Source organism: Ctenopharyngodon idella, chromosome 4, assembly GCF_019924925.1.
Source record: "Ctenopharyngodon idella isolate HZGC_01 chromosome 4, HZGC01, whole genome shotgun sequence".
Taxonomy (NCBI): domain Eukaryota; kingdom Metazoa; phylum Chordata; class Actinopteri; order Cypriniformes; family Xenocyprididae; genus Ctenopharyngodon; species Ctenopharyngodon idella.
The window spans coordinates 7,862,475-7,883,853 of NC_067223.1; the positions used below are offsets into that span (position 1 = coordinate 7,862,475).

Below are 21,379 nucleotides of genomic sequence, written 5' to 3' on the forward strand. Positions count from 1 at the left end.
CAAAGCGATTTTTTTTGGTACACTTTTATAATAAAGTGAAAATTACAGTATTTTGGTAATGTTTTATCCTGAAACGAAACAAAAGTGCTAGAACAACCTTAACATGCAGCGAACAATTGCGGCCAGGCGAAAATTGGTTACTTGTAAACTGAGCTTTTAAACTCCTTACTGAAAATATGTATTTTTTTATATCACTTCAACCTTTTGTAATAACATCCTGCCTGCTTCCACAATTATAATTCAAAAGCCATCAAACAATATAAAACGTTTATTGCACAAATACAATAACTCAATGAAACAAGTGCGCCATAAAATCCCATGATTAAGAAATAAAAAAGCATAATAACAGGCAAAGCGTGCCTGAAATAATTACCCACAGTTTTCAACCAAGCAAACCACATCCTTCCATCTGATGAAGAGTGATTTTCACGAAGTTTCTAATTGTTTTCTCAGGTAAAACATCATTGGCAGCAGGTGCTTGTGTTTGGGTCCGTCAGAGTCAGTAGTTGTCGCTTCATTTCGCTTCCCAAAGCGTAGCCCAAACGGATTGTAGTTGAATTTACTGCGTGTTAATCGATGTTTGCAGGAAATTTTACTCAATTCATCTTTTTCTTGGATGAAAAAGCAAAGGCTTGCGTCGTCCGAAGCGTTGGGCTCGTCAAATTGCCTCCGCTCCATTGAGAAATAGTGCTGCTTGGAGTCTGTAAAGTAAGATATCATTTTCAGTGCACTCTTTAACAAACATTAATCATATATTTGGATTGCAATACATAAACTTACCTGGAATGGGCTCAGGTGTATCCATGTCAATCACAGCTGTGGACTGACAGATCATTGCTGACAGGAAGAGAATCAGTGCCTTGACGTTCATACTGCTGAATTGTAAAGCTTATAGAGCACTGCTGAGCCTTTCTCTCTTCAGTGAACAAACCAATGCTCTGCTGTCCTCCTTCAATATAAAGCTTTGCTGGTGACATCCTCTGACCTTATTTTACATGTATGACTGTCTTTGGGAAGTAGGACCTCCCTGTAGCCTCATCCCTACCAGAGCATTTAACTGTTAAATAGAGTACAATTTTTTTTTTTTTTTTTCTTGGAAATTCTGTGGTAAATTGTCCACTGAAGTCCACTGCGATTATTCAAATCGCTGCTGAAGTTTTGCTTCGAAACCCACCAAAAGCACATTATGTGTGTTTTTATACACATCACACATTTTAATTTGTTTTCTCTCATTCTGTGCCAGAGAAAAACATGACATGAAAGTAAAATAAGGGTTTTGTTGCAGGAAAACATGAATGGAGCCACAATAATGGTGTATAATCATGGTCAATTTCACTGCATGTTTGTGGGGAAAATATAGTAAACGTTCATTGTCATCTTGCCTTCGGCATTGTAATAAGGTGATACCTGGATATCATAACTACAAGAAAATGTTCCTGGCATAATGAGTCAGCGACATTATCTTACACGAGTATGAATTATGCAGAAGTCGGATGGTTTTTAGTACATTTGTGATGGAGCACTGATAAAAGCTTTTACTCTCAGCTTTCAAGTTGTTGTTGTTGTTCTTGTTTTGTGTTGCTACAAACATCCTAAATGTAAATCTGTTGAAATTATTGAAAGTGAAAATGTCATTTGGTAATGATAGACTTTTGAACACTCAGGGGCTGCATTTTACTTTTAAACATCTTAGGTAAAGTGGTACAAAAACAGATAATCAGCGAAAGTTAGTGGTTTTAAGTTTATAATTAAGATTTAGTTGAAATTCTACAAAAAAAAAAGTCTTTAGAGCAATTTTCTTCCTTGAAAGGTGATAAAAGTGTATGCCCTAAAATGCAAAACTGACTCTAAGTAGGCTATCTGTCTGTCTGTCTGTCTATCTATCTATCTATCTGCATTTTGGTATGCTTTTTTAATTTGTCATTATAGTCCACAAACATTATGTAGAGCTTGATTCACAATTTTGTGCATGAACTTTATTGTATTCCATTTAATCCAACAAAGACTCACATTTTCTCCACAAAACTAAATAGCAAATATTGTTCAGCAGTTAAACGTCAAACGCGTAGACGTGCGTCATAACTTATGTAGCCTATTTACTTTTTTCTCTGATTTTTTTTTTTTTTTTTTTTAACATACTGACTGATGTGAGGAAAAAAAATAATCATACAGTGGAATATGCTACTTGTTTTACATAAGTAGGCTATTAGATAGACCAAAAGATGAATATAGCAGTATAGGCTTATGGGTGCGTGTGCACGTGTCGTCCAGGTCAGAGGGGATTGCGCGCAGCGGCCAAATATTTCGCCTTGATGCCTGTGGACTTCAGACACGCTATCACAGTGTGCACATGAAGATTTTTTTTTAGACTTCACTAAAGGTTAGAGGAAGAGATCGAGCAACAGTGTCTCCAGGACCTCCAGGCGCTAATAGAGAACCAGAACTTGGCGTCTCAGTGGCTGTTTAGAGGTTTTAGGTTCTTTACTTTTACCACATAATTGTAATTCGACCCATTGCATTATTTTTGCATTTGCAACTTCAGTTGACGGATAAAAACGATTTATAAAGGTTTGTGAGATGCGACTGTCCAGATCTTTGTCAATAACATCATTAAGTGGACTTCCACTATGTGAAGAGGAAAGTCTACCTGTGGAAGATCTCCTGCTCTTTGAGGTCGCGTGGGAAGTAACTAATAAGGGTAAGAACCTACAATACTGTTTGTATATTTTCACTGTGCACTTTTTTTTATTTTTGTAATTTCGTTAGTGTGCATTTCCAATTAGGGCCTAAGCAATTTTATCAAATTATTCAAAAGGTATGAAAATAATATATTTATGATACATACAATTCTATAGGTATGAGATTAGCCTTTGCCAGGCAAATATATAGGCCATTTTATTCCCTAAATGGTTACACTTTATTTTGATGGTCCACTGTAAAAATTCTGTTGACTATAATTAAGGTTGCACCTACATGTCAACTAACTCTCATTAGAGTCATTCGACTGAGTATTAAAGGAGTAGTTCACTTCAAAATTAAAATTTCCTGATAATTTACTCACCCCCATATCATCCAAGATGTTGATGTCTTTCTTTCTTCAGTCGAAAAGAAATTAAGGTTTTTGAGGAAAACTTTCCAGGATTTTTCTCCATATAGTGGACTTCAACAGAGATCAACAGGTTGAAGGTCCAAATTGCAGTTTTAATGCAGCTTCAAAGAGCTCTACACGATCCCAGCCAAGGAATAAGGGTCTTGTCTAGCAAAACGATCGGTCATTTTCTAAAAAAAAATACAAATGATATACTTTTTAACCACAAATGCTCATCTTGCACTAGCTCTGCGATGCGCCACGCAAAGATAGACATCATGTGGCACGATTCGCGCGAATGAAGTGGCGCGAATTGAGCGTTTCGGGCGTTTGACGCATGTAACGCGCAAAAAAAAAACTGAACTTTGGCGAATATTCGCGCCGCGTTAACCGATCAGGAGCTTGCTCTAGTAGTGACGTGATTACGACATAGCGAGCGGAGGCAGAAATCCGAAACAACAATGGAGGACAAAATCATCGTCGCTGTGTGTGGATACCCGGAGCTGTACGATACATCGTTGTACTTTTATAGAAACAGGAATAAAAAGGATCTTTCTTGGAAGAAAGTGAGTGAGGAGGTCGGACAATCTGGTAAGTTGTAAAAAAAATGCTCTTCACTCAATCTGAGCTATATATATACATATCCGCCACGTCACGCATGACCTTTCCAACGTCATTACTTAATGTGTGGCGCATCGCAGAGCTAGTGCAAGACGAGCATTTGTGGTTAAAAAGTACATAATTTTTTATTTTTTTTAGAAAATGACCGATCGTTTTGATAGATAAGACCCTTATTCCTCAGCTGGGATCGTGTAGAGCACTTTGAAGCTGCATTGAAACTGCAATTTGTACCTTCATCCCGTTGGTCCCCAGTGAAGTTTACTATATGGAGAAAAATCCTGGAATGTTTTCCTCAAAAACCTTAATTTCTTTTCAACTGAAGAAAGAAAGACATAAACATCTTGGATGACATGGGATGAGTAAATTATCAGGAAATTTTAATTCTGAAGTGAACTAATCCTTTAAGTTGACTGTTAGGTCAGGGTTCGGGTTAGTACGATAAGTTGACATCTAGTTGCAAAGTTACTTATAGTCAGTAAAATGCCTGTTAGGGGACCATCAAAATAAAGCAGATATTAAGCAGACAGTCTACTAATACTCTAATGAGAGAAAGCTAAACTTACAATTTACCTGTGATGCATATATGTTGTCCACAAATTAAAAAAGTGTTTCTAAAATTCAATTAGGCCAAAAGTAGCCTACTCAAAGCTGAAGAATCACTTTAATCCTCACTTTAATCCTCAAAGTCTTGTTTGCTTTATCTCATTACCAAGTAAGCACACATGCTTTTCTAAATGTATTGCATAACCTTATCAAGAAGGTAGTTATGTTTTTGGCCCCTGAAAGTGCACACATTTGACCTCAAGACTGTTCACCCCATTATCAGAAGACTTAAAAATAGTTCAACAAGACAGAGCTGTCATTTAGTATGCATGTGTGCAGGATTCATACACTCTTGTATCAGTGGGGTCGTGTAGCTGGTTAAACATTAAGCTCCAGATCAATAACCAGATTTTGAGACCTTTTAGAACAGTGGGTTTCAGTCTTTTAAATCCAAATATGATCATCCTCATGCGAGGGTCTCCATCCTAAAATTTAAAAGTCAGTTATATATTTTCAAGTATAAAATCCCAATTAATACTGTGGAAAAATTAATATTATAAATGTCTTATATAAATTATTAATATTATAAATTTTATTACTTATTACACATTTTTTACACTGCTTTTCTTTAAACTTTTCCACGGATCCCCTAACACTCCCTTTTGGCCCCCCTGGGGTTCTCCGGACCCCTGTTTAAAAACACAACAGCTGATGTGTTTTTGTGTGTATGTTATATTATTTGTCATATCAAAATAAATATAATCTTGTTACAAAATTGCTCTTGAAACTACATTATGTCCAGATGTATCCCTTTAGTCTACCCAAAAATGAAAATTCTGTCATCATTTACTCACCCTCAAGTTGTTCTAAACCTGAGTTTCTTTGTTCTGTTAAACACAAAAGAAGATATTTAATATTCATAACTAAACAGTTTCTGGTCCCCATTGACTTCCACAGATATTTTTTCAGACTTAAGAAGTCAGTGGGGTCCAGAAACTGTTTAATTACCCACATTCTTCAAAATATCTTCTTTTGTGTTCAGCAGAAGAAAGAAACTCATACAGGTTTAGAACAACATGAGGGTGAATAAATGATGACAGAATTTTTTTTAATTTTTGGGTGAACTATCCCTTTAAGTATAATTTTGAACAATGATCTTATTTTGTTCATTTTATTTTCTCATTCTTAAATGTTTTATTCCCTACACAACTGTGTCTATTTCCAGTGGGGGGTATATATACTGTTATTCAGACTAAAGCAAAGATCACAGTGGACGAATGGGGCGAGAACTACTTTATGATGGGACCCTACTACGAACACAACTTCAGGACCCAGGTGGAGAAATGTGAGCCTCCAAGCCAAGCCATCAAAGCTGCCATGGACTCCTTGATAAACAATGGTTGCCAGGTATTTCATATACAGTTAGTTGTGTCCTATCAGGATGTCACACACATATAGGCCCTGGTCAGGTTTAATGAGGGTCATAGCCATTTGTCCAATTAACAAAAATGTTTAAAAGCTGTTCTAGCGTCAACACACCTGCTGTATCAGTATCAGATGGTAGTATAAAAAATAAAGCAGCTTTGTATCTTGGGTATAAAAAAAAGGTTTGTGGCTGTGTTCATTTTTTCTTAGTCTTATTCTGACCAGAAGATGACGCTAGAGGATCCCTGTAAGGGGAAACTGATGAAATATCCTTTTTTGAGCAAAGCAGAGGCACTATGAAATGATATAAGATAAAATGACTAAAAATTAGACTGAAAATATAATAATAAAAGTTCATTAAAATATTAATAAATATTATACTAGAATAACACTTGTGATGGGACATAAAACATAAAAACACGAACATGTTTTTTGGCCCTGTGAATTTGGACAGCAAAGCATGCCTTTAATTTTATAGATTCCAAAAAAAATAGAAATGAGTGGGGTGACATCTTCATGCCATCTTCCTATTGTTTGGCTGTGTTGGCATATTTGCCTATTTTGATGATATTGCCTTTACTTTCTCTCTACATGTAGGTTCACTTTGGCCGCTGGTTGATTGAGGGCAGTCCGTACGTCATCCTCTTTGATATTGGGTCAGCTGCTTGGAACCTGGACCGTTGGAAGGGGGATCTGTGGAACTCATGCAGCATCGGGCTGCCCTTTCACGACAGGGAGGCCAACGACTCGCTCATCTTTGGTTCTCTTGTGGCCTGGTTCTTCAAGGAGGTGAAGAAATCCCTTTTGTAAACTTTACACTAAAAACCATCTTGAGTGCTTGGCTGGATTTTTAGCTGTAGTTTTCCAGTCTATCCAAGCTGGAATATGAATCAATTCAGTGTAAGTTAACTTTTCAAGGTTTGAAGCAGACACTGGGACTAATCTGCTGATGATATTAAACCTGTCTGTCTCCGTCTGCAGTTAACAGACCAACTTCAGGACAAGCCCAACGTAATCGCTCATTTCCACGAATGGCAGGCTGGGACAGGACTTGTACTGTGCCGCTCCCGCCAGATTCCCCTGGCAACCATTTTTACCACACATGCCACCCTACTGGGGCGGTACCTGTGTGCTGGTAGTGCAGACTTCTACAACAACCTGGACAAGGTGAGGATATTTTTCACACTGTACATCAGTGGCTAATATTGTATTATATTGCAATATATTGCATTATATTATATATATTGCATTCAATATTTAAAAAAATCAGCGTATTAGAATGATTTCTGAAGGATCATGTGACACTGAAGACTGGAGTAATGATGCTGAAAATTCAGAATTTCCATCGCAGGAATGGATTACATTTTAAAATCTATTAAAATAGAAAATAGTTTTTTGAAATTGTAATGATATTTCACAATATTACTGTTTTTACTGTATTTTTGATAAATAAGAACATGCAGCCTTGGTGAGCATATGAGAAAAACATTCTTAAATAGATAACTCAAATTAATGTTCATTATTAAAATGAATGTTATTATTATTAATAACAATATTAATATATTTATAATAATGATTATATATTATATTGAATTTTCAGCATCATTACTCCAGTCTTCAGTGTCACGTGATCCTTCAGAAATCATTCTAATATGATGCTCTCGAAACATTTCTTCTTATTATCAATGTTAAAAACAGTTGTGCTGATTAATATTTTTGAGAAAACCGTGATATATTTCTTTTCAGGATTCTTTGATGACTTCTGCACACCTTATCCTCGTAACACAAAGGTTATATTATATACATAAACATTTTAAGTGAACCACATTAAAAAACTTCCACATCATTATGGCATTATTATTCAAAATACATTTTTACAAAATATTACAATTAAAAAGTATACTACATCCCACACATTTTTCTACTATTTAAAGTGTGCCCCACAGAAATCAATCAAGTTAGTTGGTGTAGCGAACACTTGTTAGATAAAGGTGGAATTGAGCAAGTGAGAAAGCATGCAGTGATAATTGGGCCTGGTGCGGTGAGCATAAAGGTCATCATGCCTGAAGGTTGCAGGGGTTGACTGAAGAATAATTGACAGCATCTTATGATTTACCGACTTATGCTATCACCTATTGGCCCCAGAGAGACTTCCTGCTGATGGGGGGAAGCTCTGAGACTTTTTTTTTTTAATGTTTGAATCAGGCTCATTATTCTAACTACATTAGGATTGTGACTAAAACTTTATTATTATGAAAAATAATATCTGTAAATTTGATCTGTAAATTCTCAAATCAGCAGAGTTTGGACTCCGCATACCATGCATCCATGCGACTATGGTCTTCACTTTTCAAACTGTTAATTTAATCTAGTTTTCATGCAGTTTAACATAGATCAAGAGGCAGGAGACAGGCAGATCTACCATCGCTACTGTTTGGAGAGGGCTGCTGTACACTGCGCACATGTCTTCACCACTGTGTCCCAGATTACAGCTGTGGAGGCCAATCACATGCTTCATAGACAGCCAGGTATTACAAAACCCCTCATCTGCCCTATAATTAACTTCTGAATACATGTTTGGAAATATCATGTTTGTATACACGGCCCTTGCAGATGTCGTCACACCAAACGGACTGAATATTAGGAAGTTCTCAGCCATGCATGAGTTCCAGAACCTGCACTCCATGAACAAATCCAAGATCCAGGAGTTTGTAAGAGGTCACTTCTATGGGTTAGATCTGTTTTCTGTCTGCACAATATCACACATACACACACACTTGTAAAAAATATGTATATATATTGGTGCTTGTTAACAATTAAAAAAAAAAAAAAAAAATCTCTTCTCATTGGCAGCCATCTGGACTTCAATCTGGAAAAGACACTGTTCTTTTTCATCGCAGGGCGATATGAGTTTTCTAATAAAGGAGCAGACCTGTTCCTCGAATCTCTGTCCAGATTAAACTACTTGCTAAGGGTATGAACAGTCACTGCTGTACTTATACCACTTACAGTTTCTTCATAAAATATAATTATGTAGTTTAAGCATACCAGTCAAAGCAAAGATGTTCATTATTGATTGTATGTTTGCGTTATGGCTTACAGGTTCATAAGAATGATGTTACAGTGGTTGTGTTCTTTATCATGCCTGCCAAAACCAACAACTTCAATGTGGAGTCTCTTAAAGGACAGGCTGTACGCAAGCAAATGTGGTGCGTAACTGCTCGAGTATATAACCTTTGACATTACTAGTCTTAATAAATGAAACATTGATATTTCACTAATATGTGTATATGGGTGATTCTGTTATTGCAGGTACATTTGGTGTCCAAAGTCATTCTTTTTTCTGCTGTTTTCAAATGGTTATATTTTTAATAATTTTAATAATTTGTTACTCATTGTCATGGATCACAAGATGTTACAGGCCATAAGAGCAATATAATATTTTCTGTAAAAATTGTCTTATATAGGTGAAAATCATGATTTCTTGTCTGAATTAGTGTCAGTTCTGTTACTGTCAAGCTCTGTTACCAAGGTAGAGTAACAGTGTTGACAGAATGTAACAGAATTGACAGTCATACACAGAGAAACACACACTTTCTCTCCCTCTCTCACACACTCACATACAGTACATGACTGTCAACACTGTTACTCTACCTTGGTAACAGAGTTTGATGGTAACAGAATTGACACCAACTAATTCGGACAACAAGAAATCATGAAATACAGAGAAAAGAAAAGTAATGACTTGACACCAAATGTACCTGCAATTATAGAATCACCCATATATAAATATTAATAAAATTTTTATATATATATATATATATATATATATATATATATATATATATATATATAATATCTAACAATAAATAATATTATACACGCACACACACAAACATACTGTGTGTGTGTATGTGTATATATATATATATATATATATATATATATATATATATTACATATATATATTATTCATTTTTAATATATAACAATTAATAATAGTAATAATTATTATTGTTATTTGTACAATGTTTTTAAAATGTCATTATTATTATTATTATTATTACACATTTAATGTACAATTAATACAATTATTTTCCTTATAAATTTACCTGGTAACACTTTACAATAAGGTTCCGTTTGTTAACATTAGTAACTACATTAGTTAACATGAACTAACAGTGGGAATATTAATTTATTAAATTAATTTACTAATACATTATTAAAAAGTTGTATCTGTTAATATTATTTAATGGACTTGAGCTAACATGAAATAACAATGAACAGTTAACTAACAAAATTAACAAAGATTAATAAATACTGTAACAAATGTATTGCTCATTGTTATATAATGCTAGTTAATTCATTAACTAATGGGACCTTAGTGTAAAGTGTTACCAGTTACCTTTCACTTGCCAAAGCAAATTTTTTTACTACAAATTTTTTTCTTTAATGGGCCGAGAGTTAATTTTGGATCTTGCTAGTCTCTATTTCTCGTAGTTAAAAGGTTAGTTCACCCAAAAATGAAAATAATGTAATTTATTACTCACCCTCATGCCGTTCCACACCCGTAAGACCTTCATTCATCTTCAAAACACAAATTAAGATGTTTTTTATTAAATCCGATGGCTCAGTGAGGCCTGCATTCACAGCAATGACATTTCCTCTCTCATGATCCATAAAGGTACTAAAAACATATTTAAAACAGTTCATGCGAGTTCAGTGGTTCTGCCTTAATATTATAAAGTAACGAGAATATTTTTGTGCGCCAAAAAACCAAAATAATGACTTTTCATGAATGTAGTGATGGGCCGATTTCAAAACACTGCTTCGGAGCTTTGCGAATCGAATCAGTGACTCGGAGTCACTGATTCGATTCGTGAATGAAGGCCTTGCGGGTGTAGAATGGCATGAGGGTGAGTAATAAATGACATTATTTTCATTTTTGGGTGAACTAACCCTTTAATAACACTAGTAGAGTAGAGCTGTGATACTGGATCAGATTTCACACTAGCTATAATAATATTATTTATTAGTCAATGAAAGGAAATGGCTCTTCTTTTCAGATGGCTTTAGTGACTTCTCCAATATATCTTTCCTCTGTCTCTTAGGGACACAGCTCAGTCGGTGAAGGAGAAGTTTGGCAAAAAGCTTTACGAGAGCTTGTTAAGGTTGGTGATTTCCACTCTTTGTAAACCCTGTCTCATGGAGACCTGACAAAGCAGGGCTCAAAATTGATGTGACCGTAAATGTTGTCAGTATGTGATGATGAAGAGTGAGTGAGTATGAACATCTGATGTCATAAACAGGAGTGGCTGCGTAACCTTCAAGTGTTAATATTTCACAGTGTTTACCAGGTGTTGATGAGAGTACACTGCACTTCCTCTGGGAGTTGTCAGGTTATAGGATATTCATAATGACATTGTGTGATGTCAATAGGTCATTTCCCATGTGTGATCCTGGAGCAAGATAGTGTGTGTGTTTGAAGGATCTCATCTAATGAAGCTTTTCTGCGTTTACAGGGGAGAGATCCCTGACATGAGCAAAATCCTGGACAGAGATGATTTCACAATCATGAAGAGGGCCATTTATGCAACACAGGTCAGACAAAATGTTACACAATCCTTACATCACAAGAGGCCACATTGAAAAATAACCAGATTAAACCTTTTACCATATTACTGTGTTTTGATATTCCTAAAACATTCCAGTTAGAGGTTTTTAATTATGGTTTTACGCTCACTCTGTACATATAAATATATATACCTGGATATGAAAAATATGAAATGGTAAAAAAAAAAAAAAAACAGAAATATAATTCGTTTTCCTGTATATTTAGCCATTGTTATTACATGGCTATGGAGTGCCACAAATAATAAAATATTTAATTACCAGTTTGTTACTTTAAAAATAAAACTATAAATAGAAAAATCAACTGGTTATTTAAAACTGGTTATTTAGTTCATGTTCAAGTTCATTGGCTTCCTCCTACGTACTCAAACTGTTCAAAGACTTTTTTAAAGATTTTTTTTTTTAAGAGAAGCATTTTGTAAATGTATTAAACCATCTCTTGTATTACACCACGCTCTCTTCTCACATGCTAAAATAATTTCAAGTCTAATCACCATTTCATTTATTTGATAAGTAACCATGAAACAAGAAGGATAATGTATAGTCAGCTGGTCATTATCACAAAATAAACCATTTCAGGATGACACTATACATTATCCTTGTGTATTAAACTTAACACTAAGTTTTGATTTAATTTATTGTGTAAAAATATAATCTAATGAATATTTCCTTCTCTTTTTGACAACATCACTTAATCGTGTTTTAGGACAAACTAGGATATGGGTCTAAAAATGGACGTCTCTGAACTGAGTAAATGTTTTCAGGGGGTTTTCATTCATTCTCCCCTGCATCTGTTTTGTATGAATGGACTCTAATCAAAGGTCAGATGGAGGTCATAGTGAATATCGACATATTAAGCCTCTGTGGAGGAATCCCCTGCATCATTCTGCTGGATACTGGCGGAGTGGCTTGTGTTACAGAGCTCAGTGACGTATTTAACCGCGTTTCCTGACTGTCTGCGGTCGATAGATTGAATGTGTTACTGAGATTTATTCTACGGCTCCTTAATGGCAGTGTTATGAGCAGCACGTCAATATACAGCCACTCCGGTTAGATTTATTTGGGTATCAATATTTCGAGGAGCTACCGAAGGACAGGTATTGATCTGTTAGCGCTGGTGTTTGTTTATAAAGAAGGAATGAGAGAGAAAAATGTGCCTAATTTTTCTGGAGGGTGAAAGTCCATTCACTTGTTTCCTATGACTCAGTCTCTGGAAGAATAATGTATATTAGAAACATTGAAATGGTGCAAGTAAAAGCAGTAGAAGCAGAGCCAGGCAGCCAATTTTGATAATAAGATTGTTTTTTGACCTTAAATGGAGTTTTGAAACTTTGATCCTCATGATTTTTATTCAACTACTGCTTATGGATTTTATTTATTTGTTAAACTTTCCTACACTTCCATTGACAAATACACTCACCTGCAATTACGTTCATGTCTTTGTCCTTCATAGAGACACTCTCTCCCTCCAGTAACAACTCACAACATGCTGGATGACTCCACAGACCCCATCCTGAGCAACATCCGCCGAATCGGCCTCTTCAATGGACGCAATGACAGAGTGAAGGTGTGCTGTTCACTATGTCTGACCCCAGTAGATTTTTAAAGCAGTTGAAATGCGGGTCTTAAAGGGATAGTTCACCCAAAATTGAAAATTCTGTCATTATTACTTACCCTCAACTTGTTCCAAACCTGTATGAATTTATTTCTTCTGCTGAACACAAAAGAAGTTATTTTGAGGAATATGGGTAACCAAACAGTTGATGGACCCCATTGACTTCCATAGTATTGAGAAAAAAAAAAAAAACATGGAAGTCAATGTGGTCCATCAAATCTTTGGTTGCCGACATTCTTCATTCTCCAGGTTGTCTTCAGTTTATGTTAAATGCATCACATGATGCATTAAAGATGTGTTGTATTGATTGATTGTGGTAAATCTTTATAAAAATGTGTGTATGAATGGCCTCAATGTATTAATTGTCAGTAATTGTCAGATTGTATTCCATCCGGAGTTCCTGTCCTCCACCAGTCCCCTGCTGCCCATGGACTACGAGGAGTTTGTGCGTGGCTGCCATCTGGGAGTGTTTCCATCCTACTATGAACCATGGGGCTACACGCCAGGTTTTATACACAACGCACAAACACACGCATTTCCTTTCACAACTTTGATTCTGTCACAATCTTACATCCAGCATTTTCACTCGATTTCACTCAATAAATATTGACATCAGAATTTGAGCTTGATTTTATACATTAATATGGCTCCAAATCAAGCAAAAAAGTTGTGTTTTTATATCCATCTTTTTCCCTGAACGCCGACATTCCACCTGACTTATACCAGAATTATGCTTTATATTTCCGGTCTCCACACACACACACACACACACACACACATATATATATATATATATATATATATATATATTATTCACAGCCTTTTATACTTCATTTTTCTTGTTTAACTCATTATTTTCATTTATTATCATTTTCTATATCAAGCAAAGTAAACTAGCAGATTGAAGGACGATTCTCACAAAACTGTATTTTCTGCAAGCTTTTTTCAAAGTATATTTGTCTTTCCAAAAAAGGACACTTGGAGACTCTAAAAGGACACCTAATAACCAAATGATATAAGGAGTCCAAATAATTAATAAATTTATGCACACAAAACACAAGAAAAAATTATTTTGCATTAAATTATTTTAACACGTTAAGGATTTTGCATTAATCGCTTGCGTTAATGTCGACAGCCCTAATATTAACATTTTATATATATATAATTATAAAAAACAGATATTTTTATACATGGAATCTCATCTTTTTTGTCAGTTTATGCAGTTTAAACATATATTGCACTATATGACTCTTGTTGATCATCATCTGCAATCTGATGTGTTCAGGTGAGTGTACTGTAATGGGAATACCCAGCGTAACCACCAATCTATCTGGGTTTGGCTGTTTCATGGAGGAACACGTCTCTGACCCGTCTGAATATGGTAAGTGAATCATTCAACGAGTCACTGCTTTTCAAAACTATTTGCACAGCTTATTTATATATTTGTATTATATGTTGTTTTAAATACATTCCAATGTTTATTTGACTAAATCAATAAATACACCTGCTACAGCTATTTATGTCTCCTCATAGTCATGAGTAATATAATATTTCTGTTGTAGGAATCTACATTGTGGACCGGCGATTCCGTTCTGCAGACGAGTCGTGTAACCAGCTGACTCAGTTCATGTTTTCATTCTGCCAGAAGTCGCGCAGACAGCGAATAATCCAACGCAACCGAACTGAGAGACTCTCTGACCTGCTGGACTGGCGATACCTTGGACAGGTGAGTATCTTCTCATTGTGCACCTTTATTTTGTCGGTTAAGGACATTGGTTAGTTTGCATCCGACATATGGCATGTTTTCTTTATCAAATGATATGCGGTGGCCTGTGTTTCTTCTCTCAGTTCTACATGCACGCCAGGCATCTGGCCCTCAGCAGAGCCTTCCCTGCTAAATTCAAAATGGACCATCTCAATCTCCAATCGGTGAGCCCTGATAACACTCACAGGCCATGTTTCCACCTGGTATTAAGATGTGTTTTGGTGGATCGGATCACAAGTAGACGAGGAAGACACACTCCTGTTTACACCTGGTGTTTTAATCCGTTTCTTTTGTCCACTTTCAACCACTTCTGTCCTAATTTCTTCAAGGGGAGGGTTTATGGGCGGGTAAATACATGGATTTTTTTCAGATCTTTCGATCTAATGGACAAAATAAGCTCACGCAATTTACATATGAACACGTCCGGAGACGATGGAAAAACAAAATGTTTTTTTTTTTTCCCCAATCTTTTTTAGGTGCCCTATACAAAGTCCCAAATATGACATTTGCAGGAAAAATAGATCTTTAGATTTTTGCATGTTTCATGTTTGAAGCTTCTTGTGTATGGCAGCGGCTCATATGCAGTGTACTTATAAGCAGCCCTGAAGGGGAATCCAAGAATCACTCAAATACACCTTTCGCTGAAAGATACGCATATATCACATGATCCATAGACATCATTAAATCATTATCAGCATTATAGGTTAATGCTGACGAGGATCAAACTTTATATCGACTTTCACCTCATCTCTCTGCTCTCAAAATTGCTAATCCGAGTGTTATTGAATGTATGTATGACGTCTAACACTCCTGAGTGATGAGGATGAACCGCTGTTGAGCTTCATCCTTGAGTTTAATTGACAGGATAACATTTACCTACTCAGGAAGATGACTTGATTCCCATTCGAGCTTACTCACAGTTGATCTACACAGGCTTTTTAAAGACTACACACACACAGAAAATGGCATATGTATGAAATCAATGAATGTATTTGATTTTTTTTAATGTAATGTAATTATGACTCATTTTGAATCACTTGTTTACCATTAAAACAGAATTAGTATAAGTGACTGAATCTTTTTTTTGTTTGCACAGACGCAAGGTTTCCGTTACCCCCGACCCTCCTCTGTCCCTCCATCCCCGTCGGCTTCCCTCCACTCCACCCCTCACCACAGCGATGAGGAAGATGACGACACCTATGACGAAGACGAGGAGGCCGAAAGGGACAGGCAGAACATTAAGGCACCTTTCACACTGGGTGCAGAGCCTGAGGGTAAGAGGAAACAACCACTGGAAAATGGGAATTGAGATCCGCACCCTCCTGCTCCTGTAGCTCAGAAATATTTACACCTGCTACCCTTTGAGAATGTGCTACAGTTTTTAAGTGGATTATTGATATCTCCAAAAAATGAACAAGAAAATATTTTTAACATACAGGAACAAAAAAAACATTTTCATTATTAGTCTCAGACAGACCACTGTATGAAATGTCATGTATGTTCCACTAGTGAGATATTAGTGGGAATTATTATTTTTTATTTTTTAAAGCTAACCACTAAATTTGGTAGATTGGTGCCATGACGCTATAATAGAGAAAATGTTGAAAAAAATGGATTTACATTTTTCACTATAACATACCTTTATATATGTGACCCTGGACCACAGAACCAGTCATAAGTCGCACAGGTATATTTGTAGCAATAGCCAAAAATACATTTAATGGGTCAAAATTATCGATTTTTCTTTTATGCCAAAAATCATTAGGATTTTAAGTAAAGATCATGTTTCATGAAGATATTTTGTAAATCCCCTACCCTAAATATATCAGAAATTTATATATGCATTGCTAAGGACTTTAAAGGCTATTTTCTCAATATTTAGATTTTTTTGCACCCTCAGATTCCAGATTTTCAAATATTGTCCTATCCTAACAAACCATACATCAATGGAAAGCTTTCAGATGATGTATAAATATCAATTTCAAAAAATTGATGCTTATGACTGGTTTTGTGGTCCAGGGTCACATATTACCAAGATAAGCAAAATTTTAATAGCAACATTAATGTGCACAAAATGTAAAACATCCCACCCATGTTTTATTAACAAGTTGGCAATTTTAGTGTCCTTGTTATGTATGTTACATGTAATAACAGTAAATTATGCCTAATTACAAGCAACAAACCCTAATCCTATGTTGTTAATTAATATTGCTTTGTACACAATGGTATAATTACACTTTAACAAGGACGCATTCAAATAAAGTTCAACCAAAGAAGTCTCACTCACGGTAGTGGTTATCAGTGCAAATTTAGTTTAATTAATTGAGAAAAAGTTCACATTCTCAAATATGTATTTTACAGACAATTCAATTCACATGTTGATTTAACATGAGAAAATGAAAGAAAGAAAAAATCTGTACAGTTAATTTATATTACACAGAATTTCAATCATCATAAATAGTATCTTTTCCAAGATGATATGTCTTGAAAAAACAACCCATTATTTCACCTGAAATAAAACAACAAGAATCAGTCTTTGCTCTATTCCTTGTTACTTAAATTATCAGTCCAAAATAAGTCCAAGTGGAATGATACAAATAATCTGGAAACATACATAACTCAACTCCACATTACTTGTAATAATGTTGAACAGTAAGTGATGAACTTTCAGAGAAGTTAAAACACGGGCATCATCGTAGCTGAGGATGAACTTGAAAACATTAAATTCCACATGATTCAGATGTAAGAGTGAGTTGTTCGAGCTCTTTTAGCTGGTTTCAGTAAGGCTCATCCTCGTCTCTGGCTTGCTGGAGAACATTTAAGAGAAATGCAGCCGCTTTAGAGATCCTCAGGTTTTCTGTATTTTGGCTGCGTGACTCTGTAGAGAGAGTTTACACTTTACATTAGTGTTCATGCTACAATGTAAAGTAGATACTTGTATTTACAAGCTAACAATTAGAATTTTACAATTGTACTTACACCATCCATAAATAACGATTTATAATTAATAATTCATACCCAAGCGTATTGTGTCGTACAAGTCCCCTTCATTTCTGTCTTCTGACACAAAGCGCCGCCCCTCTAAAATGAACATGAAAAGTTCATTCAAAATTGTATGGAACAAAATGAATCATATTTGCAGTTTTAGACACCGATATGGTTGAAAAACAGCAGTAACTTACGTGTTCCCTTCAGATATAACATGGCTTGGGGTGTCCAATTCCGACGCTGAAAACTGCCCTTTAATAAAAAAATTAAAAATATATATAAATTATTTTTTATATATTTGCACCGTTTAATGTAGAACAGAAGTTTTATTTTAAAATATAAAATATTTATAAAATAAATAAAAATAAAATAAATGTAATGACACAAGTAAAATTTAAAAATTAAAAGTAAATGTTTAATAAAAAAAATTAAACAATATTCACAGTATAATATCATGGATCTCATTACCCTGGGCGCACTCCGGGAATGGGACACGAATGTTGCCAGAAGTAACAGCACAAGTGCGTACGCCGCAAGAGTCCTTAAATCCTGGAAAGGTGAAGTTATGTTAAAATTAATCATTTTCCATGTGCACTGCATTGCAATTAGCCTTTTATAACACAGTATAAAGCCTCTTTTCTCTTCAATGTTACTTATATTGTATGCAATTATGACAGTACAAGATTCCTAATAGTAAAATGACTAGTAGTATCTGGTGGTAGTCACTTCAACTTCTGTCTTTTTTACTCTGTCTACTTGTAAGTTAACTGCTGAAAGTGGTCGAGACGAATGCGAGCATGAATGTGGACTTACTTTCATAGTGTCAGACGTCCTCTTCAGCTGTTGAGTCTCAGAGGCAAGATCAAGAGTGAAGACTGTGAAGTCTGTCCTTGATATTTATAATCATCAGGGTGGGGGAATGTTGAATGAATTAGTCTTCAGCTATAGGTCAAGTCCCATTGATTCACGACGGGGCCGGACCACGAACCTTTCGGAGCGATTAGTTAACCCTTCCTTTAAAAATAATAAACCTACATTATTGCTATGACGTTTGAAGACACACGCTTGTAGGGCTACATCTGTAAGCTAGGATGCTTTGCAGCTCTTCCGAAGGGAAATTTCCATTCAGGTGCACTTTTAATAGTAACTAATGAAAAGAAGAGGGGGGAAAGTATTGATATGTTTACGCCTTCAGCAATGAAGCGTCTCAAATACACCAGCTAATCGTTTTTTATGAATGAACAGTAAGTGGCTGATGGGGTTTCCCTGCTGACACTACATATATAAATATCTGCTGGGCTCTGCCTCCAAATTGCTTGCAATTTATGTGTCTTCTAGAAGGGAATAATGGATAAGAGACAATCATATATGTTTATGGTCTCTGAAATAGATTACAAATGACAAATCTTGGCAAAGTAAAAACTAGGTTGAAGAAAAGACTCATTCCTCACTGTAAAAATGATACTTCAGACACCATTTGCCATTCTTCAGATACCCAGAAGAAAAAAAATAAACATAACAATAAAACATAATTTTAGTATATTAATAGTATAAAACTATATATATATATATATATATATATATATATATATATGTATATATGCCAGGTTTTAAAATTTATATTTATAACAGTTTTTGGCAGCTGAACCATTTAAAAAAAAAAAAAAAACATATCAGGATTTAAATTTGTATATATATTGCATTATTAATACTATAAAATTATATTAATTATTATTAATATTAGCATTTTTTTTAGGAACTCCAGTTGGAAATTGCAAATATTTTTCATTCATTTTTACAGTATACCCTGAATATTATAAGAATGTAAGAAATAAAAACTCATGCCAGGTTTTTAAATTTATATTTACAACAGTTTTTGGCAGCTAAACCATTTTCATTATATACAGTATCTCACAGAAATGATACACCCCTCACATTTTTGTAAATATTTTATTCATGTGACAACACTGAAGAAATGACACTTTGCTACAATGTAAAGTAGTGAGTGTACAGCTTGTATAACAGTGTAAATTTGCTGTCCCCTCAAAATCACTCAACACACAGCCATTACTGTCTAAACCGCTGGCCACAAAAGTGAGTACACCCCTAAGTGAAAATGTCCAAATTGGGCCCAAAGTGTCAATATTTTGTGTGGCCACCATTATTTTCCAGCACTGCCTTAACCCTCTTGGGCATGGAGTTCACCAAAGCTTCACAGGTTGCCACTGGAGTCCTCTTTCACTCCTCCATGACGACATCACAGAGCTGGTGGATGTTAGAGACCTTGCGCTCCTCCACCTTCCATTTGAGGATGCCCCACAGATGCTCAATAGGGTTTAGGTCTGGAGACATTCTTTAGCAAGGCAGTGGTCGTCTTGGAGGTGTGTTTGGGGGTCGTTATCACCCAGTCTCCGAAGGGAGGGGATCATGCTCTGCTTCAGTATGTCACAGTACATGTTGGCATTCATGGTTCCCTCAATGAACTGTAGCTCCCCAGTGCCGGCAGCACTCATGCAGCCCCAGACCATGACACTCCCACCTCCATGCTTGACTGTAGGCAAGACACACTTGTCTTTGTACTCCTCACCGCCACACATGCTTGACACCATCTGAACCAAATAAGTTTATCTTGGTCTCATCAGACCACAGAACATGGTTCCAGTAATCCATGTCCTTAGTCTGCTTGTCTTCAGCAAACTGTTTGCGGGCTTTCTTGTGCATCATCTTTAGAAGAGGCTTCCTTCTGGGATGACAGCCATGCAGACCAGTTTGATGCAGTGTGTGGTGTATGGTCTGAGCACTGACAGGCTGACCCCCCACCCCTTCAACCTCTGCAGTAATGTTGGCAGCACTCATACGTCTATTTCCCAAACACAACCTCTGGATGTGACGCTGAGCACGTGCACTCAACTTCTTTGTTCGACCATGGCGAGGCCTGTTCTGAGTGAAACCTGTCCTGTTAAACCGCTGTATAGTCTTAGCCAACGTCCTGCAGCTCAGTTTCAGGGTCTTGGCAATCTTCTTATAGCCTACGCCATCTTTATGTAGAGCAACAATTCTTTTTTTCAGATCCTCAGAGAGTTCTTTGCCATGAGGTGCCATGTTGAACTTCCAGTGACCAGTATGAGAGATTGAGAGCGATAACACCAAATTTAACACATCTGCTCCCTATTCACACCTGAGACCTTGTAACACTAACAAGTCACATGACACCGGGGAGAGAAAATGGCTAATTTGGTCCAATTTGGACATTTTCACTTAGGGGTGCACTCACTTTTGTGGCCAGTGGTTTAGACATTAATGGCTGTGTGCTGAATTATTTTGAGGGGACAGCAAATTTACACTGTTATACAAGCTGTACACTCAGTGTCGTTTCTTCAGTGTTGTCACATGAAAAGATATAATAAAATATTTACAAAAACGTGAGGGGTGTACTCACTTCTGTGAGGTACTAATATATATATATATATATATATATATATATAATAACCACGTCAATATATACCACCAATATTTAGAAAAAAAATCATATCAGGATTTTTAAATTTGTATATATGTTTCAATATTAATACTATAACAATTATATTTATTATTACTAATAGTAGCATTTTTTAGGAACTCTATTTGGTACCGCAAATATTTTTCATTCATTTTTACAGTATACCCCGAATATTATAAGAATATAAGAAATAAAAACTCAGGC

The 21,379-nt window shown here is 35.7% G+C and overlaps 3 protein-coding genes across 4 annotated transcripts; 1 reads left to right on the forward strand and 2 right to left on the reverse strand.

The window, feature by feature from the left end:
• Positions 1-253: 253 nt before the first annotated feature.
• On the reverse strand, positions 254-1,513 carry kiss2 (kisspeptin 2). Its single transcript, XM_051891196.1, has 2 exons — positions 781-1,513; positions 254-701 (listed from the first exon to the last, which is right to left on the reverse strand). Exons 1-2 carry the CDS (start codon positions 869-871, stop codon positions 427-429), a joined length of 366 nt encoding a protein of 121 aa, XP_051747156.1. The 5' UTR covers positions 872-1,513; the 3' UTR covers positions 254-426.
• Positions 1,514-2,355: 842 nt separating this feature from the next.
• On the forward strand, positions 2,356-17,220 carry gys2 (glycogen synthase 2). The gene is made up of 16 exons (XM_051892098.1): positions 2,356-2,698; positions 5,478-5,659; positions 6,275-6,466; positions 6,659-6,844; positions 8,061-8,205; positions 8,291-8,408; positions 8,531-8,651; positions 8,780-8,886; positions 10,789-10,848; positions 11,200-11,278; positions 12,762-12,875; positions 13,303-13,429; positions 14,209-14,304; positions 14,486-14,649; positions 14,772-14,852; positions 15,785-17,220. The coding sequence occupies exons 1-16, from the start codon at positions 2,578-2,580 to the stop codon at positions 15,995-15,997; spliced, it is 2,106 nt and encodes a 701-aa protein (XP_051748058.1). The 5' UTR covers positions 2,356-2,577; the 3' UTR covers positions 15,998-17,220.
• On the reverse strand, positions 16,215-20,955 carry spx (spexin hormone). Of its 2 annotated transcripts, XM_051892100.1 has the most exons (5): positions 18,490-20,955; positions 18,145-18,225; positions 17,871-17,928; positions 17,707-17,769; positions 16,215-17,566 (listed from the first exon to the last, which is right to left on the reverse strand). In XM_051892100.1, the coding sequence occupies exons 1-5, from the start codon at positions 18,493-18,495 to the stop codon at positions 17,466-17,468; spliced, it is 309 nt and encodes a 102-aa protein (XP_051748060.1). In that variant the 5' UTR covers positions 18,496-20,955; the 3' UTR covers positions 16,215-17,465. The 2 variants fall into 2 exon arrangements, with proteins under 2 accessions (XP_051748060.1, XP_051748059.1); XM_051892099.1 differs by having other exon boundaries at positions 18,145-20,955.
• Between the last annotated feature and the right edge of the window lie 424 nt (positions 20,956-21,379).